The sequence below is a fragment of the Aethalodelphis obliquidens genome, unplaced genomic scaffold, assembly GCF_003676395.1.
Source record: "Aethalodelphis obliquidens isolate GAN/ISIS:26980383/991018 unplaced genomic scaffold, ASM367639v1 scaffold9, whole genome shotgun sequence".
Classification (NCBI taxonomy): Eukaryota; Metazoa; Chordata; class Mammalia; order Artiodactyla; family Delphinidae; genus Aethalodelphis; species Aethalodelphis obliquidens.
In genome coordinates, this window is record NW_020837953.1 from 24066067 (window position 1) to 24091956 (window position 25890).

The window sequence follows — 25890 nt, forward strand, 5'->3', positions numbered from 1 at the left end:
AAGACCCAGTGTCTTTTATTTAAGGTGGGGGAGAAACTATTTATTTATTTATTTATTGAATTGTATTTTCCATCACTTTAATTTTTTTTATATGGAGCCCCAGCCCCACCAGTGTTTTTTTTTTTTTTTTTTTTTTGGCCGCACTGCAGAGCATGCGGAACTTCTCCAAGCAGGGGTCAAACCTGTGCCCCCTGCAGTGGAAGTGCAGACTCTCTTAACCACTGGACCGCCAGGGAAGTCCTGGGTTGGTGGGGGGCCGGCGCAGCAGAACCTCTTTAAAACCTGAGTTCCACCTACATGCCCAGCACTATTAAGTACCCTCCATCTATTAACTCATTTAATGTCCCAACAGCCCTACTATTATCTCATTATAGTGGAGGAAACTTGAGATTTAGAAGCATCAAGGAACTCGTCTATCGTCACGCAATCACGCAATCCAGGTTTGAATTCAGGACTTCGTGATTATGAAAGCCTAAATTCTTTCCACTCTATCACACCAACTCCCTTTCCCTAAGCCTGAAGTGCTGTAATGATGTGACCACAAAACAAAGTTTGGAGCAAAGCTTTTCTTTTTATTGCAGTTATTAGTGAAAGTTACACTTCAAACTGAAGCTAAGCAACACTAAAACCATTAATATTTTAAAATCAAGGATTAAAAACAAATACAACTAAGAACACTTCCAATACACAGAATGGCAGAAAAAAGAGGAGTGGTTCTGTCACAGGACATTTTAGTGACAGTTTGGCTCAGAAAGAATTATGACAATTTCTTTAACATAAAATATTGTAAGTGACTGAACTGCTTAAAAAGCGGCTTGAAGCTTCTCAGTCTCAACCCTAGGTTTTTTTGTAGTAAATTTTTTTGGGGGAAAGAAAATTTAAATACCCCCCAAAAGTAGTTTTGTTTAAAAACTTTATTTGCCTTCTGCTCATCTTAATGACATATAGTCTTTGAGGAATTAAAATGACAACCATATCCAAAGCCTGGCCCCCAAGTACACAGTGATAGGACTCAACATTTGGTGTTTCTAATTATACAGTGATTACATATATATCATAGACTAGCTCCCACCCACCATATAATCCAATTTCCTCTTAATAAAATGTGGCAGTCAAGTTTAATATCACTCAAGATTTTATCTTGTAGCATATTACAAACTCAGACTTACTCCATTGTTTTAACTAATGTTATCGTGTAACCAAACATTAACAAAGGAAGGCTTATAAACATTTTGAAATTCTGCAGTCTCTAAAGTACTACAGTAAATTGTTCTTACTTATGAAAAGCCAACAAAAAATATAAGGCCAGACCAGGTGTAAGACAGGATAGGGAAGATGAGGAAGGAGGTTTGAGTGTCCATCATTTTACCATGCTGAAACTTGGTATATTTGGCAAGAAGAGTCAGTGTGGAAAAGGAGGATGGAGAAAGAGGTTACTCTGATTTTATGTAATAATTCAGTTTCAAAACATACTGATATTAACTCCCCAAAATATTTCACATCTGCAGTACAAATAGGCACACACGGTTAAGATGGTTAAAAAGTAAAATTTAAAAGGCTATTTGTCCATCTGCAGGGCATTTGCAGGAGGCCCCACCTCCCCACATGTCCTACATTTACATTTTACTTTTCAGAAAAGCCCCTTTTAAAAGAGTGCTATTTCCTGTCCACTACTTCGGGCTTAAAAAAAAGCAGCAATTATCTCAAGTGGGAGCAGTTAGCAATGCTTTAGGGGTGTGTATTTGTGTGTAATACAAATGTTCTCTAGACTGAGTGGTCAGATTACACTGGAATGGTTATATTACAATTTTAGTCCCCCAAACACTAAAGAAACACATTATTTTTTCTATATAAACTTATGTAATACACAGTGTTATAAACATAGAATATTTATACACACACACACACACACACACACACACACATACACACATCACTGCTTCCCACAGCCTATGAATGCATCCATATACTAGTTCACAAGAATGATCTTTATTCACAAGATACAGTAATACTTTCATGGGGTCCATAACTGAAGACAGATATTAAAGCTACACATTACAGCAAAAATTGTTTAAAAGTATTCCTGATATATCCAATGTTCTCAGCTATCTCACCCAGCAAGGTGGATTTTTTGTTCATTTTCCAAGCATGAATCTCCCCAACTTTTCAGTACTTGTAATTCTCATTATCCTATAAAACTAAGATAGATCTCATCCATGTTAGTGACGAGCTGGAAAAGCCCAAACTGCCTGCAACAAGGGGAGATCAGCATCTACAGAGATAAAAAAATAAATGTTGAATGCATTCATACCCTGTGTACCTAAAATGCATCCTTTTATTTCTTAAAACAAAACAAAACACAAACCAAACTTGTCTGTTTCAACAAGGAATTGCTTACACAACCTGTGGTGATGTGCCCTTTGTTTTTTTCCTAGAAACAAGCGCCCCTTCCCCTCAGGAAAGTGGGTAAGCCTGTAGAAATGTAAGGTTCTGCCCACAATCCATAAAGATAACTGGGTCAGACACCAACAGGCTGCCTGATATCACCTGCAGATGCTCAGAACTGAATTTAAATGAAGAAAAAACCCTTTTACTATATTTTAATTTTTACAGGTACATGGTGATTGGAAAGCAACGGTCAACTCTGCAAAGTGGTAAGTGAAATAAGCACACTTTTCCTTCTTAAAACCTAACCCCTTACTCCAAAAAAAGGTTCCAAAAAAAGGTACCAAAAATCTGCAAGAAACAAAGGGATAACTATCTGGTTGTACAACAGCCTCTGATGCCAATCTGTAGCAAAAATGCCTGAAGGCAAAAGGCAAAGTTAATTTCTGATTATCTGATGGTTTCACCACATTAATCTAACTCAAAATACAATCACAGCTGCCATAGCACCACTAAAAGGAGTTTGGTTTTTGAAGTTACACTTTTTCCAAAGATTATTATAAAGAAAAATTCAGCTTGTGCAATAAATATCCAGCAGGGGAGAAACAGAACAGAATACGTTTGTAGGTGAACACCATACCATGATAAAGCCTCAGTTTCTCTTACACTTGTTTGATAAAATGATCTAGGGTAACTAAAGATACTTTCATAGAAGCAAACTGGAAATGAACCCTTCACACAACAATATTCTTTTATCTTGAACTTCTGAATAGCTTTTCTTTTGGAGAACTCAAGCACTGTCACAAACATTATCCTATTCTTACAACTACTTTGTGAGGGAGGTGAGGGCAGGTATTATTATCACTACCATTTTATAAGAACCTAGGCACACAGAGATTAAGGAAATTGCCTTATGGACACAGAGCAAATTAGTGGTAGAGCTCTGACTAAACTCCAAATCTCAGTTCAAGTTTTAGAGCCCTTTCTACTCTCAAAGGCAACAAGTTCTCAACAGTCTTTTTCCAGTTGTGATCTTCTAAAATTTCCTGCATTTTAAACCTATTTATGCCTTCTTTACAGTTCAGGTTTGACTAGGAAATGAGTTTAAAAAAACTTTTAATATGGAATTCTGCACACACCAAGAGGCATATAGGTGAGAAAGAAATCAATATCTATAGAACTAAGGTCTGAAAAAAATCATTATGTAAATTAAGAGGAAAGAATAGTCTTAAGTATTCATTCAGTGTAATTTTTACATATTTAAGAAGATGTGTCAGAATAAAAGTTACAAATCTTCTGAAGTTTAAATCAGAGTCTGATTCATTAAAACCAGGAGCTACATTCATTTTCCTTAAGAATATGGGCATCTCTGTTAGAGAAGATTGAAATATTATTTTCAAGAATTTCTTTTATCACTTTGCTGTAACATCATATTTCAGGTATATATTCTGTTCATATTACCACTCTATAGCTAGCAAAAACCTCTATGGATAGAGATAATACCTGCAGCACTAACACTTTCAGTCTTAATTCTCATTTAGCCAAGTTAGGATTTCTTTCCATCTATATTAACTAAAGTTACATTCTAATGATTCTCATTACCTCTCTTTTTTTTTAGTCCTCCCCCTTTTATTTTTAACAGTGTGTGTGTGTAGGGTGTGGAGAGGGAAAAACTGCACAATTCATAAATGGCATAAAACACTGATTTCATCCCAATATAGAATCATGGCACTCAAGTAAATCAAAGAATGGTAGGTCAAAGAAAAAACTTTAGAACACAAACATGAAAAACAGTATTCAAAGAGTCTCTCAATCAAGCTATAAATTGCGGCATGTGATCTTCCTTTCCCAAGTATTTTAAAGACCCTATTATTTACTCATAGTAGAATTCTATCTAAACTGCCTCTAAATCCTTTTTCTTTTCTTTTTTAAAGAGGAGCAAGGCATTGTACCCTGGGCTAAGAAAGGAGAAAGCGCCTGGAAAACTTTTAAAGAATCTTATAGGACAAAGTGTTAGGAGATTTTGGTTAGTGCTTGCTAGTCCTGATTTTTGAATTAGAGAAAGAACACAGGCACATTTGCAGGATCATCATCAATACTATGAGATCATTCCCTTTCTATGAAACAGGGAGATATCTGCAGTTAACACTGGAGATCCAAATCTGTTGCTACCAAAACCAAAGGTTTAACCTGCTACCAAAGGCTCCTCTTGTTAAACTCCCTGGGATCAAACTGTATCCATTAACCTGGTTGGACCATCCATGTTATTAGGCAAAATTCCCCCTTCATTACAATCTACCAGTGTTTCCCCCAAATCTGTTATCAAAAAATATTTTCTTTACAGGAAAGACTACCTTGTCTGGAAAGGTCCTATTTTGTGTTTTCTATATAAAGGGAAAAGCTGGAGAAGCCGTGTTGATAGCAACGCCATGGCTCTATTTAAGGATAAATACTTCGTTTCTTTATTCAGAAGCAACTTCTCTAATCAAAATAGATGCAGCTTTAGATTTGGGACAACAACATAAAATAAATTTAGGTTACAGAGACTCTCTTCCTAGGTTCAAATGGCAACAGTTCCTCTTTTACAATGTGACTGTGAGAACCAGACAAATATCAAACAATTATAAGGTTTCTCTCCAAGGATTCCGGCAAAGAAACCTTTTCCTTTTCCTCATTTACCCCCTCACTACATACTCTTACAATCCCACTAGTCCATTTCTTCACAAAGATCTCCTATCACACCTGCAAACATTTTTTGTAGAAAGAGTCTTTCCTTCTTTGGTTCTAAAAATAAAGGGCCAAATGAAAGGATTTTTGTTTGTTTGTTCTTCCAACTAAAGCCATGAAGTAAATGAAGATGGAAAGTTTTAGGCATTAAATACCAGGGTAATCTCCCTCTCTAGTTTCTGGCATGGCCTCTTAAACTTTAAACATAAAATTACAGATGTGCATGCAGTCAATTTTTAGAAATAATAAAACCAAAAAAAAAAAAAAAAAGGCAAAGAAAATAAAGCTCTAATGACCAACAATCCCATCTGTTTTCTACTCACATAAGCCTATTCATGACAGTTCTAAGAGATGACTGTAAACTTGAACAAGTCACCAAGTACTTCACTGTGGTAATTCAGTTACTGATGCCAGGTACCCTGATTTATGGAGCCAACCAGTTAAAAGAGCAAAATAAGCTCTATGTGTCAGGTTCCTATGAGCTTTTGGAAGGAAAAAAGAAAATAAAGGATGATTTCTACTCAAAGCTGCCTTAAAAATATTGATCTACAAGAATTATATGCCTGTCAATCTAGGACAATGTTGAAGCATAATGAATAAAACTATTAAAATTATAACTACAATAAATATCCTTAAGAGGGGAGCATATATTTGCAATAAAAATATATCTGATTGAAACATATTTAGTTTTTTAGTATCAACAAATTCCTATAATCAGAATACCAACGTTCAATTAATACTTGATGTAGGGTAAGGAAGTAGCTGTGTGTGTGTGTGTGTGTGTGTGTGTGTGTGTGTGTGTGTGTGTGTATCAACCTACTGAAACTGGCAAAAACGTGGGGAAAAAGTGATATGGCTAATGTCTATACGAAATCACATGCTGATTCATTTTAAATCGTTAAATTTCACATAACATAAAAATAATACTTTTCCAATTATAGTTACTTGAAACTTTCTCATTTACCCCTCTCAGTGAAAGAATGCAGTATGGCAAAATGTCATACATTAAACCCATTTAAAGCTCAGAGGAGGGATAAAGTTTATCTTTTAATCTCTTACAGAAAAAAATGGCTTACCAAGCAAATTCACTGTGTAAAAACACAATGGAAATATTGTACCTGTTTAACAGAATTCACTTTTTTCATGCACCTTTATAAAAAGTTAATGTCAATACAAATTACCTTGATCTATTCACTAGGAAACTGGAGTAACCACATATGCTTGAAATTAATTTTCTATAATCATACTTTTAACTGTCTTCCAATTAATTCACATTCATAATTATTACTTAAATTTTTAAGTAGCTGAAATACTATATTAGCCGTTATCTCTGATTCTACCTAGCCACTTAAACTCTGTTTCTTCATTGATGAAGAAGAAACAACTTTAAAAGTAAGGTAGGGTTGAATCAACGTTAAAGGTATGGTAGGGAAAAGATCAGGGTAGCAAATCTTCCACTCAACATAATCATGGTGGGGGCTGGAGCAGCCCATTTCAAAGTCAATTATCACTGACTTCTGGATCATTTGCTCTTTGTTTTCCAGGCCTATGAGAATGGTATCACAATCCTAACGCTGGATGATGTATCCACCTAAAGCAGTTTCAATGTAGCTGAAGTGAGAAATAAGAAGTGTAAACAATCAAGTTGCCCCAAAACTGCAGATCAGGTAAAATAAATCCAATCCATCAGTATTAGTTTTCTACTTAAAGGAAAGAAAACTAAAGAAAAGCCCCACCTCCCCTCCACATTTAGAAATCTGTCTAAAGACTGTCTTTAATGCCCACTATATAAACAACATTAAGTATTCTAAGTTAGAAAATAGTGTTAATGGTTTATTGGTAAAAATCCAAACTCTAGACTTTATGGAATTAGTAGTTTGGTTGGCATATTAACATTCCATCTTAATCTTTGCTAATATTACAAAGAAAGAGGAAAAGCTAGAGATATCTATAAAAATAAAATACCTTAAAACCAATATCTAAGCAAAATATAAAAGTTGCGCACAAATTGCCAATAAATATAAACATCACAATAGAAAAATTAATATTAAAAAAATAAACTCGTAATTGCTATTATGACATTATAAAAAATGAAAAAGTTTAATGTGCATGTGTATTTGCAGACAGACATAGTACACTCCAAACAATCAATATAATTTTACTATCATTATTACATAATGCAGCATACAAGGTTACTGAGGTGTGTTTTTTTGTGTGTTTTTAAGTCTATTTTCTGGAAGAGTGCTCACCAAATTCACAAGCAAGAACTGGTTAGGTGATCATTTACTGCTGTTTACTACTTCCTAGTTCAGGGGAAAATCGCTTTCTGGTAGATTACCAAATTACCAACCAGTATGAATAGTCCTGCTATTATCCTCCCTCTTACTTATTTCCTCCAAAGCCCAATTTTACCTGTTCTATTTCTAATTAATTGATCATATAGATGCACTGTCATCATTTTTCACCTATGCTAGAAAAAAGAGGGAAACATTTAGAATATTTCTTGCTGCCTGAAAAAGAAAAAATTTCCCTAAAGATAGAGAATCATTTTACTTCTCTTACACTGATTTCCATGATGACTTGGCTCCATCTTTATAAGCAGTCTTCTTTAATAAAGATTAATTAGAAAAGGCTGCCAGTAGATATTTACAAAAGGGTCAATATGCTGGGGGGGAAAACGTAGCCTATGACATAATTTCTGGCAAGTTACCTTTGCCGTCGGGCACTTACTACTATATCCATACTCTTGTTAAAAAGTTAAGCAAACTTGCTGTTTTATATGCCTTATATAATACCTGCAACACAGCTGAGAACTGAAAGGGTTAATTCTGTTAAAAACTGTGTTTTTAAACTTACAAAATATATTTGGTGAGCATTTACTTAGATACTTTACTGAATAAAAGCTTTACTTGGTTCCCTTGGACCAGATTCAGAACAACAAATAACATTATTTATATGAAACGGTCATACTCTTGGAATTCTAAAATAATTTATCTTTCAAATTTTTAGCCTCATGCTATTTGAAAAATAAAAATCTACAGCACCATCTTCTGAAAAGGCACTTTCTAAGAACCGCCTCGCTTTAAAAAATGATTTAAAAATTTAATTCACTGTGTACCCTGAAGAACATCTCTGCTTTACTGACACACTAACATGGACACAACATTAGAGTTTGGTTACCTAAGACATTGATTTCAAAAAGGAAGGGAGACCAATGGCCAGATAGATGATTTGATAGCATCTTAATTTTGTCACACTGTTGGCTACCTGATATTTTAATAGGGCTTCTCATTGGTAAATCTCAACCCTCCATATGAAATTTATTAAACTTCTATCTTTAAATCAAATTAAAATCTTTAACTTCCGTACTTTAAGAGCAAAAGATTCTTACAACGATGTAAAAATATAGAGCACTATCTTTGATGGGTAAAGAAAAATAAAATTGAACTAGCAGTAGATAATATTAGCATAAGCCTTGACCATTATATCTTAGTTAAAAGAAATGATTTTGACCAACATGGAAAATTATAAACTGAAATGTACCACTTTTAAAAGTAGGAAAAAGTTAAAAATATTTTTCCCTTTGAGGATATATATATATATATATATATATATATATATATATATATACACACACACACACACAGAGAGAGCGAGAGAGAGACTGAATTTTTCTTCCTGGGAGTCAGCTTAGGTTTCACTAATCACAGCATCATTTCCAATATTGCCACCGATCAAAAATGTTCTTAGTATAAGCAGGAAATTTTTTAAAAAAGATTTTTTGGAGAAAATTCTGACTTTCACATCTATGTACTGATTTTACACATTATTCTTGGCTTGTTTTTCGACTCCTGTAGAATCACAAAGTGCTTTATATGATCAAATGAGAGGGAAAAAGGAAAATGAAGACAGACTTTAGAGTCAGGGTTATACTGCCACTCACAAAGGCCTCACTTGATAAAGTCTCCCAGGTATTATTATTGAAGCTTTAAGACATCCATGAATTCTCAAAAAGAATGAAAAGGATTAAAAAAGCCAAAATAAAGATGCCAGTTCAATGGTGTCCTTTCGCAGCTTGACTGATAACTCATAAAAGATAATTTAAGTAGCAAGTTACTGTTAGGGGCAACTTGTCTTTAAAAACTATTCAGTAGGAGAACATCTAAGAGGATGAGTTAAATAAATATTTAACCCAGGTTTAATGATATTGAATAAAATTTATGCCGAGCTGTCAGTTAAGCTTCTTGGCAAAACATCACTATCAAGTTTTAACAGCAAGACTACAAAATATTCTAGCTGAATCCAAGTGGCTAGCTTCACAGATTTCATAAAAATCACCACCCATGGCAAATTCATGTTGGCCTCTGAATCAAACACCCACCAAATTCCTTGAATAAGAGTCTCTAATTCCTGGTCTATAATCCATCAATAATAGATCCTTCAGACTGATTACTGGCACTCTGAGTGTTCACCTTGTCCTTAAACATTGAGATCCTCAGCCAGCCATTTTTACTGAATGGCAACTCAGCTTCTATCTCCTTAGTCATACTTTAAGTCTGTCATGACTAAGCCTGTCATGAGGTCTGTCATACTAAAATCCATTAGAGAATATATAAGTAAACTTTAGGCAGTGGTGGGTCATCAGAGAACCTAGTTTGGAAAACCAGTATAGGTGTTTAGAGGGCTAGAAGTCTCCATGCTAGAAAGTAGAGATGAATCTTTATCAAGTGCCTTCTAAAACACCCAGTACATTCCTACTAGAATCCCACCTAGACTCTCTTGTAGGAAGATAAATAAATTAATAGGTTACAAACAGGAAGATTTCCACAGAGTACTTTTTCTGAGAAACTTGTTTAAAGGTAAATATTAAGAAAAAAATAAAGGGCACCTGTACTCCTGTAAAAAATATGCTAAAAACCAGTACTGAGGAGGCTGAGGTACCCTTTTCCAAAACTGCTAAAGTAAAAATCCACATTTCTAAAACAAAGAAAGAGTATCCTGATATTAAATTGAAACTAAATTGGCAGCACCCTTTGTTACCTTGATATTTCATGTTCTTAAATCTTATTTAGGAAAAAAAAAAAAGTCTAACACTAGCCTTGAATCCTGCTCATTTCCTTACTGTTAAGTGCAGTAACTGTCAGACTCTACTTCATTAAATAAATATAGCAGCTACGGTATTATAAATGCATGGTCCTCAATGCCAGTAACTTGATACTGTAATATAAAACATGTATCAGCACTTTACACATTTGCCATCCAGAATATACATTAAACTCCCAATTCTGCTTCACATGAAAATCTATTATACCAGTTGCTGGGACTGACATTTTAAAGTCACTCTTACATCACAGAAAACAGCAGACAGAAATTTAGCATTCACTGTATAGTTAGTGAGCAAGGGCAGGAACAGAAAGGTCACTGTTGAGTTTCATGACCATTAAACTCAAAACAACCTTTTTTTTTTTTTTTTAAATAAAAAAAGATCAGCAATTCTACACCAGAAGTATAATAACGAAACAAATTTCAAAAAATATTTGCCACTTAGTATTTACCTTAAAGTTCTAAGCACAAAGTTTCTTATAATTAAGTTTGATATACCAATTTGTTAGTAAGCAAAATAGAATATACTATACATATTCTTTCAAGTTAACCAACTTTAAACTAGCAATGTTGAAACTCTAAGAGCACCCTAAAAAGAACTCACTTCAAATGTAAAGCTTTATATTAAAAAAAATTTTTTTTTCCTCTGTAAAAGTCCTTCTAAATAGTTTTAAATTATAGGCTTTACTTTAGCACATGTGAGATTAAGTGACTGAAAATTAGGTAAAGCAGGTAAACAGGGAAAGGTTATCTACAGTTCTTCCCTGGGCTCTAAAGTTTTCCACACCAATCTGTACAGCTCCCACTGATAAAGGAAGATGTTTTACTCATACTGAGCAAACATACGCCATCAGGTTTTTACCACCTAGGATATACTATTTTCTTCTCTTGCCTATGTTCTTGCCTATATTCAGTGAAATTTCAATGTAAAAAAAATACACTCTTTATAAAAATTTTTTGGAGGGGGGGGGAGGGTTGGGAGAAAAATGTATACACTACACAAACATTACCTTATGTAAAGAGCTTTAAAACAGTGTTGTAAATTGCATTTCATACACTTCAATATAATAAACATACAAAATACAGTACTTTCTTAGTTTTCTGGCAGAGGGACAAAAGATTTCATACCTGTTGGAGGATATGGGCTCAGATTTTAGGCTCAAAATACAGTAAATTGGCAATAAGTGTGGATTATAGGTAAGAGAGAACTAAAGAGCTAATCCATTTGTTTTCATGTGCAGATGGAATTCTGAAAGGTTAACAACAATGCCCACTGGAAACAATCTGTAATATCTATACTCTGAACCAGTGCAAAAAAAAAAAAAAAATTAAAATGCTATTTTCATGAGTTACAAAGTGCAAAGCTCCCCTGAATCCAAGGTTACTGATAAACTTGGTTTTGACAGCTTTATAGTATTTTTTAATATCTTAAAGTGAAGTCAATAAAACAAAAGTTTTGCAAAACTTTTTTCAACATTTCAGTGATTTAACTAATTTCAAATGCTCAAAGTCCTAACTTCCTTTGTCACCATCACCCTAATTTTAAAAGGAAAGTTACACTGGTGATGAATTAGCAAAAAAAGTTTTTAAAATATCATTTTATATTTTCCTGACTCATGTTAGTAAGTGAAAATGGGCACCTTACCAGTATGATTCTTCAATAAACATGATTTATTTTCAAAGAATTTAAATATCTTCTAAATCTAAAGCTAGTTGCTGTCATTACTTAAATCAAAGTTCTTCAACTTTATTTCTAATATTCAAGGTCAACACTCATTTAGGAAATTTAACTTCCTTCATTTTCATTATGATTTTTATAAGACATGCTTTAAACTTGAAAATTACAAAACTTTCCTTCTGAAATTAAGGCTATATACTTTGCCCTTTTAAAATTATGGAGGTGCCTGTTTCTCCCACTATCTGTGGTAAAGATGTCAAACAGACACAGCTTTCTTTTAAAACTGCTTATTGCACTAAAAGAGAGCAAAAACAAGTTGTCAGTTCTTAAAATAAACATGATTATATTTCTATAAAAGATGTTGCCAATATGATTCTATAATTATTAAAGCACTATTCTAATAAATATAAAAGAAAAGGAAGCTATACTTCAAAACACATACATATATGTTTATATATATACAACACACATATATATAAAAATATATATATATGAAAATCACATTAAGGTATGAGAGGCAGCAAATAAACTAGTAAAAAAAAAACCAAAAAAACCCTCCACAATCCCTTCTCTCCACCCAATTTCAGAGGCCTCAACCCTACACAGTTCCAATCATTTAAAATATTTACCCTTTGTAAAAGTTTTAAGGGATTTCCATGTATAACACATAGAAACAGAAGACTTTAGAATACATATCGCTTATATATAGAGTTACAACTTCTGACAAAGTTGTGTGTTTTTTTTTTATATATTTATAGCAGCTTTAACAAACTCACTAGAGAAAAAGAATAGTTTAGGTTGCTACTGCTTATGTACACATTGCACAAATGGCAAATGTAAGTTGAGAGCAGGAGGGGGCAGACATTCACTCTCACAAAAACATATTTTTTATATATATATGTGTGTATATATATATATATAGTTTCTTAAGAAAGCAATACCAAGAGTTGAGGACTCAGAATTATGTATGAGACAAGACAGGAGTAGGGCATGCAAAATAAAAATCTAGTTTGCCATGCTTCATATTCAAATGAACCAGATACATGAACATCTGAATGTTACTGGTAGCATCAGGGAAAAACAAATGTAGGTGATGAAGGCAAGGGCGGTAGAGAGAGAAATCATAGTGGTGGTGGGAGGATAATAAAAGGGAAAGAAAGTTCCCCAATGGAATGAACTATAAAATATATACAGAGATACATATATATCTATTATCAGTGTAGATACAGATATATATGCATATGCAGTATGCATGTATATAAGTAAAATATACAGATAACTTTTACAAGAATACATGAATGCACATTTTTTGCACACATAATTGTGAACAATCACTTTGATTATTCATATAGGTGTGTTTTTTAAAAAACCATCATTTACTTTTTCTTTACTTTTTTTTTTTGCAAAGAGTTGTGCTGCCAAGCAACTTGAGGTAAAGGCATTAAAAGGGTTAGACTACAAGAAAGTGAAAACTAAATGATTGCGATACTTCCTACAGGAGACCGCACAAAAAAGCAGTTGGCTGGTTTCATATTGCATAATGGTGCTGTGTTCCTCGATGAAGTAAACAATCTTCCTTGTATCAACATAAAAATCATACCCTGGCCCCCACACAGTGTTGGTTTCTGTATGGCTGGAGGCATCCCCACTCAGCTGACTCCACTGGAAACATAAGTTGTATGTTGATTCATCTTCCAGTTCTTCCTCTCAGAGAATATTCTTAGACTTTTTAAGCAAAGTACATTGTGCGTAAGGTATCTTGGTGAATCTGTACAGCCTTGGCAAGAGCTTGTGGATCTCGTCCATTGCTCTGTCCTGAAACGTGACTTCCTTCAGCACTGTAAGAAAAGTGGCAGTGAACACAAAACCAAACCCTATTCTGATGTAAAAATTCTGAAAAATATTATTTGTAGAAAATTTTTTAAAAATTAAAAAACAAATAAGAGGCTGGTATAATGAACCCCTACATGTCCATCATCCAGTTTCAATAATTATTAACTCAAGGCCAATTCTGTTTTACATCTCTCACGTCTCCAGGACTATTTAGAAGTAAATCCAAGACATCCTATAATTTTGTCTGTATATATCACTTTTATTACCAATAATCTCTCCCTTGAATTAATCTGGTAAAGCAACAAAATCACTACATCACACTATTACTAATAAGCCCAGACTGCACATTTTAATAGGAACCCTCATCTTGGGCAGTCAGTTCTATCATAGCTTTTCATTTGGATCACTGACTCTTCTAACAGCCTGTGGAACTTTAATTCTAAATGGCAGTACTTTATGGCAAAGACAGAGGCACCTACTTACATGTAAACACTTAAAGAAATTTCCCACGAAAATCCTAACACACAGAGCATACTTGGATTTGGGTGAGAATCTGTACTTGTTATGCTTTTATATTACCTGTCATGTTCTTTGTCCACGAGATGATATCTGGCTCTAAATGCTACCAGGTGAGCATAATACGCTGGTGCAGGTATAGAAACAGATCGTGTGCAGCGCACGTAAGTGTGGCAGAGCTGGTAAGTTAGCAGTTGAAGTTCATCTGCAGTAAAGCAGTTATCATCCCATAAAACATGATAGTGTGAAGGACGGCTGGTACCCTATAGAAGGCAACAGAATATTCTGCTGATTTCTAAACTTTTAAATAAATACTCACCACAGACTAAGTTAAGTGAAAAAACAAGCTTTGTACATTAGCAAAATATATCCTAATTTAATAATCAATAAAAAAACATTTAGTTGATTTTGGGTATATATCCCAAAGAAGTAAAAACAGGGACTCGAACAGATATTTGCACACCTAGGTTCAAAGCAGCATTATTCACAATAGCCAGAAGGTGGACACAATCCAAGTATCCACTGATGGCTGAATGTATAATAAAAGGTGGTGTGTGTATATATATATATAACGGAATACTATTCAGTCTTAAAAAGGAAGAAAAATCTGCCACATACTACAACATGGATGAACCTTGATGATGTTCTGCTAAGTGAAATAAACCAGTCACAAAAGGACAAATATTGTACAATTCGCTTACATGAGCTACCTGAAGTAGTCGAGTTCATAGAGACAGAAAGTAGAATGGTGATCACCATGGGTTGCGGGGATGTGGGAATGGGGAGTTAGTGTTTAATGAGTACAGAGTATCAGGGAAGATGAAAAAGTTCCATAGATAGAAGGTGTTTTTTAAAAAACCATCATTTACTTTTTCTTTACTTTTTTTTTTTGCAAAGAGTTGTGCAGAATAATGTGAATTACTTAACGTCACAGAACTGTATATTTAAAAATGGTTAAAATGGTACATTGTATGTTATGTGTTTTTTACCATAATAAAAAAACAAGAACATTAGTTGAGCTCCTATGTATTAGTCACTATGCTAGGAACTGTGAATTCAAAGAAAAACAAAGTCAAAACAATGGAAACATAATTCAGTAGAGGAGTAGAGGAAATAGAACATCTGTAATTATAAAACAACTAATAAATGGCTATAGTACTACTGGTACTTCGTCCTATATGAGAATACCAAAGGAAGTAATTGTGAGGGTGAGCCCTGGGGGTTCTTCACCAAGAGGGGAATGAGTGAGATTTGGCCATTATGGGATGGGTAGGGTGAGGAGACACTGGAGAGAATGAACAGCCTTAACAAAAGCACGGGGGCATAAAGTTTCATGGCACATTTGGGGAATAGCTAATAGACTAGGATGAACAGAATATGGGATGGGGCATGAGGGGAAAAAGATGAAATTGAAATGAACATTTGGAATCAGACTGAATGACATGCTTAGGAATTTGAACTTTCACTTGTAGGCAGCAGGGAAAGCACTGCACAGCTTTTTTTTTAACAGGAGAGGTTTTGGGTGTGATAAGATTGGGGGTTTTATAAAAGTAACATCAGCAGTAATATGGAGGATGGGTTAGAAACAGAATCATGATGAAGCAGAAAATAGAAAATCTGAACAGACCTATTACTAGTGATTGAATCAGTAATCAGAAGCCTCCCAAAAAATAAAAGTCCAGGACCAGACAGCTTTACTGGTGAATTTTACCAAACATTCAAAGAAGAATTAATACCAATCCTTCTCAAACTTCCAAAAAACAGAAGAGGAGGGAACTCTTCCAAACTCATTTTACAAGGCTAGCATTACCTTGATACCAAAACCAGACAAGGATGCCTCAAGAAAAGAATTACAGGCCGATATCCCTCATGAACATAGATGCAAAAATCCTCGACAAAATATTAGCAAACCAACTTCAACAATACATTAAAAGGATCATAAACCATGATTAAGGGGGATTTATTCTAGGATGTAAGGATGGGTCAACATCTGCAAATCAATCAATGTGATACACCACATTAACAAAATGAAGGATAAGAATCATATGATCATCTCAATAGAGGCAGAAAAAGCATTTGAGTATTTATAATAAAGACTGAACAATACAGGTACAGAGGGAACGTACTTCAACATAATAAAGGCCACATATGACAAGCCCACAGCTAACATCATACTCAATCATACTCTAAGATCAGGAACAAAGACAAAGATGCCCACTCTCACCACTTTTATTTAACATAGTTATTGAAAGTCCTAGCCAGTGAAATTAGCCAAGAAAAAGAAATAAAATATTATACAGATCTTCGTTGACTTACGATGGGGTTATGTTCCAATAAACCCATTTTAAGTTGAAGATATCCTAAGTCAAAATGCATTTAATATACCTAACCTACCGAACCTCATAGCTTAGCCTAGCCTAACTCAAACGTGTTCAGAACACTTATGTTAGCCAATAGTTGGGCAAAATCATCGAACACAAAGCTTATTTTACAATAAAGTGTTAAATACCTCATGTAATTTATTGAATACTGTACTGAAAGTGAAAAACAGAATGGCTATATGGGTGCAGAATGGTTGTAAGTGTATCAGTTTTTTACCCTGTGATCATGTGACTGCTTGGCAGCTGTGGCTTGCTGCTGCTGCCCAGCATCATGAGAGTGTTGTACTGTGTAACACTGGCTGGGGAAAAGACCAAAATTCAAAATCTGAAGTACAGTTTCTACTGAATGCATATCACTTTTGCACCACTGCAAAGTCAAAAAATAGTCAAACTATCATATGTTGGGGACTGTATATTATAAAGCTATACTAATTAAACAGTATGGTCAAAACAGGCACATAGATAGATCAGTGGATCAGAATAGAGCCCAGAAATAAACCATGCATATATGATCAATTAATTTATGACAAAGGAGGCAAGAACTTACAATGGGGAGAGGACAGTCTCTTCAATAAATGGGGTTGGGAAAACTGGACAGCCACATGCAAAGAATGAAAATGGAGCGCTATCTTACACCATACACTATACACTAAAATTAACTCAAAATGGTTTAAAGACTTAAATGTAAGACCTGAAACCATAAAACTCCTGGAAGAAAACATAGGCAATAAGCTCCTTGACATAGGTCTTGGTGATGATTTTTTCTGATCTGACACCAAAAGCAAAAGCAACAAAACCAAAAATAAACAAGTAGGACTACACCAAATTAAAAAGCTTCTGCACAGCAAAGGAAGCCATCAGGAAAACAAAAAGGCAACCTACTAAATGGGAGAAAATATTTGCAAATCATGTATCTGATAAGGGGTTAATATCCAAAATATATAAAGAACTCATAAAATTCATAGCAAAAGAAAAAAATCCAGTTGAAAAACGGGCAGATCTGAATAGACATTTTTCCAAAGAAGACATACAGATGGTCAACAGGCACATGAAAAAAAGGTTAACATCATTACTCATCAGGGAAATGCAAATCAAAATCACAATGTGATATCACCTCATACTTGTTGGAATGACTATTATCCGAAAGATTAGAAATGACAAGTGTTAATGATGACAGAAAAGGGAACTTTTTTTTGGGGGGGGTGGGGCACATGGTGGGGCATGCGGGATCTTAGTTCCAGGGATTGAATTTGTGCCCCCTGCATGGAAACGTGGAAGTCCTAACCACTGGACTGCCAGGGAATTCCCTGGGAACTTTTTTAAAAAAAAATTTATTGTATTGAAGTATAGTTGATTTACAATGTCGTGTTAGTTTTTGGTATACAGCAAAGTGATTCAGTTATACATATATATACATTCTTTTTAATATTATTTTCCATTATGGGTTATCACAGGATACTAAATATAGTTCCCTGTGCTATACAGTAGGGCCTTGTTGTTTATCCATTCTATATATAATAGTTTGCATCTACTAGTCCCAAACTCCCCATCCATCACCCCTGCCACCCCCAGCAACCACAAGTCTGTTTTCTATGTCTGTGAGTCTGTTCCTGTTTTGTAGATAAGTTCATTTGTGTCATATTTTTGATTCCGCATTAAGTGATACCATATGGTATTTGTCTTTCTCTTTCTGACTTACTTCACTTAGTAGGATAATCTCTAGGTCCATCCATGTTGCTGCAAATAACATTATTTCATTCTTTTTTATGGCTGAGTAGTATTCCATTGTAATATATACCACATCTTCTTTATCCATTCATCTGTTGATGGACATTTAGGTTGTATTCATGTCCTGGCTATTGTAAATAGTGCTGCAATGAACACTTGAGTGCATGTATCTTCTTTTCTTAAAAAAAATATTTATTGGGCTTCCCTGGTGGCGCAGTGGTTGAGAGTCTGCCTGCCGATGCAGGGGACACGGGTTCGTGCCCCGGTCCTGGAAGATCCCACATGCCACGGAGCAGCTAGGCCCGTGAGCCATGCCCGCTGAGCCTGGGCGTCCAGAGCCTGTGCTCCACAACGGGAGAGACCACAGCAGTGAGAGGCCCGCGTACTGCAAAAATAAATTTTTTAAAAAAATTATTTATTTATTTATTTTCTCTATTTTTTTTGGCTGTGTCGGGTCTTAGTTGAAGCATGCGGGATCTCTTGTTGCAGCGCGTGGGTTTTCTCTCTCTAGTTGTGGCACACGGGCTTCTCTCTAGTTGTGGTATGCTGGTTTTTCTTTCTCTAGTTGTGGCGCACAGGCTCCAGAGTGCATGGGCTCTGTAGTTTGTGGCATGCAGGCTCTCTCATTGAGGTGTGAGAGCTCAATAGTTGTGGCGCACAGGTTTAGTTGCCCTGCGGCATGTGGGATCTTAGTTCCCCGACCAGGGATCGAACCCATGTCCCCTGCATTGGAAAGCAGATTCTTTACCACTGTACCACCAGGGAAGTCCCTCATGTACCTTTTTTTTTTTACTAAATTCCCTCACTTCCTTTCCTTCTTTTTAAAAAATTTATCTATCTACCTATCTATCTATCTATCTGTCTGTCTGTCTATCTTTGGCTGCTTTGGGTCTTTGTTGCTGTGTGTGGGCTTTCTTTAGTTGCGGTGAGCAGGGGCTACTCTTTGTTGCGGTGCACGTGCTTCTCGTGGTGGCTTCTCTTGTTGTGGAGCACGGGCTCTAGGCACGCGGGCTTCAGTAGTTGTGGCTCACAGGCTCTAGAGCACAGGCTCAGTAGTTGTGGCACACGGGCCTAGTTGCTCCGCGGCATGTGGGATCTTCCCAGACCAGGGCTCGAATCCGTGTTCCCTGCATTGGCACGTGGATTCTTAACCACTGCACCACCAGGGAAGCCCCCCACATGTATCTTTTGTATTTATAGTTTTCTCTGGGTATATGTCCAAGAGTGGGACTGCAGGATCATATGGCAACTCTATTTTCATTATTATTTTTTTAAATTAATTAATTAATTAACTAATTAATTAATTATGGCTGCATTGGGTCTTCATTGCTGCATGCAGGCTTTCTCTAGATGCGGTGAGCAGGGCTACTCTTCGTTGCTGTGTGAGGGCTTCTCATTGCGGTGGTATCTCTTGCTGTGGAGCATGGGCTCTAGGCGTGCAGGCTTCAGTAGTTGTGGCACGTGGGCTCAGTAGTTGTGACTCGCAGGCTCTAGAATGCAGGCTTGGTAGTTGTGCTGCATGGGCTTAGTTGCTCCGTGGAATGTGGGATCTCCTGGACCAGGGCTAGGACCCATGTCCCCTGCATTGGCAGGCAGATTCTTAACCACTGCGCCACCAGGGAAGTCTTGGCAACTCTATTTTTAGTTTTTTGAGGAACCTCCATACTGTTTTCCATAGTGGCTGCACCAGTTTACTTTCCCACCAACAATGCATAAGAGTTCTCTTTTGAACCCTCCTACACCGTTGGTGAGAATGTAAATTGGTGCAGCCACTATGGAAAACAGTACGGAGGTGCCTCAAAAAATTAAAAACAGAAATACCATATGATCTACCAGTTCCACTTATGGGTATTTATCTGAAGAAAACAAAAACACTAATTCAAAAAGTATGCACCACTATGTTCATTGCAGCAATATTTGCAATAGCTAAGACATGGAAACAACCTAAGTGTCCATCGATGGATAAATAAAGAAATTATGATATATATATATATGGACATTATGCTAAGTAAAATAAGTCAGACAGAGAAAGACAAATGCCATATATCTGGAATCAAAATGAATGAATGAAAAATAATTTAAAAAGCATGGTCAAAGATACAGAGAACAGATTGGTGGTTGCCAGAGGCAGGGGTGGGAGAAATGGGTGAACTGTTTTTTGTTTTTACTTTAACACCACCACCACCACCACCCCCATGGGAAAAAAAGAAAAGAAAACAGGAAGAGACTAAAAGCAAGGGGAGCAATTAGGAGGCTGGTGCACTAGTGCTGGTATGAGATGATGAATGTATGAAGTATGAAAATGGCAGTGGTAAAGGAGAAAAGAGACAGGTTAGCTCGTACGTTAGCAAATATTTATCATTTTTCAGACACTGTGCAAGATTTTGGGGATAAAGTTCAAATTACTACCAAATCCTACCTCCTCCCAGGGAAGTCCGGATCTTACCTGTTTTAATTAATCTAATGAGAACAGACTAAATGAGGGCACCCAGGATAGGAAAGTAATAATGAGAACTTGAACTAAGCAGGGGAGGTGAGGATAAGAATAAGAGATAGGGGCTTCCCTGGTGGCACAGTGGTTAAGAATCCACTTGCCAATGCAGGGGGCATGGGTTCGAGCCCTGGTCCGGGAAGATCCCACATGCCACGGAGCAACTAAGCCCGTGAGCCACAACTACTGAGGCTACGCACTACAGCCCGTGAGCCACAACTATTGAGCCCGCGCACCTAGAGCCCACGCTGCACAAGAGAAGCCATGACGATGAGAAGCCCGTGCACTGCAACAAAGAGTAGCCCCCGCTCGCCACAAGTAGAGAAAGCCCACGCACAGCAACGAAGACCCAACACAGCCAAAAAAGAAAAAAAAGAATAAGAGATAGGTCTTAGACTAAGAAGATAGATTCTGTAGAGTTCAGGGATTCCATTAGATAAGGGTGGCAGGTGAGAGGGTACAATCAAAAATAACTTCAAGATCTGGAAATCAGGAGAAAAGTTGTATCTGTAAAAAGAGATTTCAAAGTCATAAATATTACTTGAACTTAAATTTTTTTTCTTTTTGGCTGTGCTGCACAGCCTGCAGGATCTTAGTTCCCTGACCAGGGACTGAACCCAGGCCCACGGCAGTAAAAGAGCTGAGTCCTAACCACTGGACCGCCAGGGAATTCCCTGAACTTAAAATTTCAAAAGGTGGGTGGGGGCTTCCCTGGTGGCGCAGTGGTTGAGAGTCCGCCTGCCGATGCAGGGGACACGGGTTCGTGCCCCGGTCCGGGAGGATCCCACATGCCGCAGAGCGGCTGGGCCCGTGAGCCATGGCCGCTGAGCCTGCCAGTGTGTCCGGAGTCTGTGCTCCGCAACGGGAGAGACCACAACAGTGAGAGGCCCACGTACTGCAAAAAAAAAAAAAAAAAAAGTGGGTAGAAGAACGAAACCTAGAAAAAACATAAGGGTAAGATGACAGGTAGGATAAAATGTGTAGTGGAAGCCAAATGGTAGACGGTTTTGATGAGTGCATGATTATAACAGCGTCAGAAGTTACAGAGATCAAGGAGATATAACGGTGGGGCAGAAGGCAGTTTGCTGTAAGTTGAAGAGGAAATAAGTGTAGTCTTTTTTGTTCTTAAGGTAAACCTTTTATAGAAGTAAATATATATAGAGAAAAATTCATGTACCATACATGTAGACTGATGAATTTTTCACAAAGAGAATATACCCATGAAACCAGCACCCAAATCAAGAAACTAAATGTTAACTGCAACCACAAAGCCCCTTTGTGCCCTCTCAGGGTCACTACCCTACCTGCCACCCTGCTCCCTGTAACCTGACTTTTAACATCATAGATTAGTTTTGCTTGTTTTTGAAGTTTATAATGTATGTACCCTTTGGGTCTAGCTTCTTTGATTTGACATTGTGAAATTCATACACACTGTTGTATCATTCTTACTGTTGTATAAATCACATTTGTATAGTTATTTATCCAATCTACTGATCATGGGCATTTGAACTGTTTGTACTGATAGTTTTTGTATTGACCATTATGACCAGTGTTACTATGAATATTAACATACTATCTTTTGGTGAACATAGATACGCATTTCTGTTGGCTATCTTGGAGTGGAAATCCTGGTCATAGAGCATACGTATATTTAAGTTTAGTAGATAATGCCAGCCAATTTTAAAAAATGTTCACATTAATTTACACATCTACCAGGAGAGTATAAGAGTTCCAGTTGCTCTATATCCTTTATACTGTTTGTCTTTTAAAATTTTAGCCATTTTGGTGAGTGTGTTTAGGCTATCCTTTTACCAACAGTTTGGTGACAAATGGTAGAAAGACAGTACCTTAAAGGAGAACAGCAGGAGCAAGGAACTGTATTTTAGGACAGGGATAACTATAAGCTAAGGGAATGGAATCAGAAGCTTAAAGGAGACTGAAGATATACGAAAGAGGGTAACTGGTGAACTAATGCCAACTTAAGGCAGGCAAGAGCGAATGAGAACAGTTCTACAGGTTGACCCTTTTTCCTGTGGGAAAGGAGAGAAGAAAGTAGGCATGACTGACAATGTAATTTCTTAGTGAGAAAAAAGGAAGGGGTCACGTACTGAGTGTTGGGGCAAAAGACCAAGTTAGGAACCCAAAGAAAATGGTAGAGAGAGCTAATTAAAGTGGAGTCAAAGGAATGTTAAATCACAGTGAAGGACATCTTCGAAGTTTGGGAGATTCATATTAGGAAGTTATAATTTAGGACGCTGCCCACTCCTCAACAGGTACATTTATGTCTTCAGAAGAATTTCCTTTGGTAGGTCAGAGGGGTCACATGCTCCACCTGGTTAATGTGTTTCTAACAGTATGGTAAGTAGGATTTTTTTTCCCTGCTGTCCTAGAATTTCAACTAAGGTCCAAAGCAGGGGACTAAAGGTGCTAAGCATCTTACATTCTAAAGAGCTACCAACCTTTGGAGTCAGCTACCCTCCCTCAAGGGCTCACCGAGAGGAGACAGTTCAGGACAGGTCTTACCATCAAATCCCGGGCTCTGGCCTCTTCTCACCTTACCCCCATCCTCTCAATATAGGAAGAGATTGAGAGTTTTGTGAAAATACAGAATTTCAGTTGTGAGGAAAGGCACTCTCTCTCCGCTAAAGACATGTAAGGGGCACTCCAAGAGAATGAGTTGTAAAGATGAGAGCCTGTTAGAAAGGGAGAGACTATCCCATCTCATTCCCCAACTGGATTATTCCTGAGTTCAGAGTCCATAGGCCCACTCTCCCAACTCCATACAGCTAGAGCGATGAGAGCTCTTGGAAGCAGTTCTGGGAGTCTAAAAAAATGAAGTTGAGTAGAGAAGGAGGGGCCATGGAGCCATGCAATGCGATATCTAACCTAAAGAAGGGGCTGGGGTCTATACCACAGATGGGGCTAAAGAAGGACACTGCTGCCCTTTGAGGGTTCTCAGCTCCATGGAGGCTAAGGGATTAGAAAGAATCAGAACGGACTAGAGAAAGACTTGTGTCATCTCCCCATTACTGACATTCTGGCAGTCAGCAGTACCAGATGAGTTAGAGTCCTAGAAGGAGGAGGGGAAGGAGGTATTTCGGAGGCAAGCCATGGTCCCCTCCCCTACTCAAAACACTAGGACCAAAGCTCTAGAGCCTGTCTTGGGCAGGTGGAGAGTAGAAGGGAAAAGCCAAGCTTTAATTTTATTTGTAAATTTAAGTTTTAAAAATGAATGGGAATTTTATCTCAAAATAAAATGGGGAGGGGAGGAAACGGAACTAAGCTGTAAACACCAATATGACCAACATAAATGTCAAGAAGTTACAGAATTTGGCCAAAATGTTGTTAAAGGATCTGTTGTTCACTGGTAAAGTTAAAAGTAGTGATACAAAAAAATTATCTCATACTGGTTAGGAATGATTCGATTTTAATTTTAGCTGTTAAAATATAAGACTCCTCCTTTTGATCTCAGAGAAGTTAGAAAAGTCTAATAAAGCTGGGAAGACATGTAAAGAACGGTCTTTGGGGACTTCCCTGGTGGCACAGTGGTTAAGAATCTGCCCGCCAATGCAGGGGACATGGGTTCGATCCCCAGTCTGGGAAGATCCCACATGCCATGGAGCAACTAAGCCTGTGTGCCACAACTACTGAGTCTGTGCTCTAGAGCCCGTGAGCCACAACTACTGAGCCCGTGTGCCACAACTACTGTAGCCCGTGCACCCTAGAGCCTGTGTGCCACAACTACTGAGCCCCTGTGCTGCAACTACTGAAGCTTGTGCACTCTAGGGCCCATGTGCTGCAACTACTGAGCTTGCATGCTGCAACTACTGAAGCCTGCACGCCTAGAGGCTGTGCTCTGCAACAAGAGAAGCCATGGCAATGAGAAGCCCGCACACTGCAAGGAAGAGTAGCCCTCACTCACTGCAACTAGAGAAAGCCCAGAAAGTCCCTGTGAAATATTCCTGGTTATTTGCTGCCTAGAGCAAAGTTTCAATTTGGTGTCCCCCCAAAATACTGGTCCCTAAAGTTTCTGGTTAAATACATTGGAGAAATAGTCCTGTCCTGAAAATTCATAACAACCATTTGCATATCGATGGTATCCAAAAGTTCTAGAGTAAAAAAACAATCTGTTTGACCAGCATTTCTAAAATTTACGTGAATAGAGAACCTTTTTTCCCCCTCCATTATATTAACTAAAAAGTCATAGCAGTAGGGTTCCTTGGGATACATGGAGAGAAACTTAAGGTTAAAATATGTACTCGAATGATAATAGATTTTATCTCAGAAGGTACTTTTAACTTTGTTTTGCTGTTACCACCCACCATGAAAATGTACCACATTGACTGTAAACAGAAGCAGTTATAAGAACATATATAAATGAGTAGGACAATAATTTTAAAGCCCTAAGAGTGAAACTGTGGTTAGTGTATGTGGGACATATAAAGCTTTAAGATTCAGATATACAGTTAGCTACATCTTCCTGAAATTTCTATTTTAATCAATGGCAAGTAAACTAAAATAGTTTTGGGCTACATTCTCTCAGGTATCCTGCGAATGTGGATTCACTCTCTGCTGCTGGAAAGTTTGAGAAGCACTCAATTACAGCTTATGTTTTACTAAGTACAGCTAACAAATTAACAAAAAGATTTTCTGAAAAATAAGAAAAGACTTAGAATTATTTAACTGAAACTTAAAGCTGTAATTCTACAACTAAACTCTTTCACATGCGCAATATCTGCCAGTAAGTGTCAAAGTTTTCTATGAAGTATTATTATCAAAAAGAATATATCAAAGGAACAATCAGGTATTTTAGATTTTTTTGAAGTTTTGCATTAAATTAAGGACATAGTTTAGGGAGATGCCTTCTATTAAAACACTTATATTCTGGTACTTCCGTAGAAATAAGTCCCTCTCAAGGTGAAAAAGGGGATACGATTTAGTTACCGAAAGTTTCATTCTAATTTCACGTGGAAACAATCTGACGTGTAGAGAAGAATATTTCTTTCTCTCTTTTCTGAGATTTAAAAAATATGCCTAAGAATAGAAGT

At 36.8% G+C, this 25890-nt stretch overlaps 1 protein-coding gene across 5 annotated transcripts in view; it reads right to left on the reverse strand.

Annotated features, from left to right (window-relative positions):
* Positions 1 to 551: 551 nt before the first annotated feature.
* The window catches only part of AGO3 (argonaute RISC catalytic component 3), a 127738-nt gene continuing 102399 nt past the window's right edge, over positions 552 to 25890 (reverse strand). For all 5 annotated transcript variants that reach the window (XM_027109112.1, XM_027109117.1, XM_027109114.1 and 2 more), the window contains 2 exons: positions 14306 to 14505; positions 552 to 13731 (listed from right to left, as the gene is read on the reverse strand). In XM_027109112.1, the coding sequence (XP_026964913.1) occupies positions 13623 to 13731; positions 14306 to 14505 (309 nt within the window). In that variant the 3' untranslated portion in view covers positions 552 to 13622. The remainder of the gene's footprint in view (positions 13732 to 14305; positions 14506 to 25890) is intronic.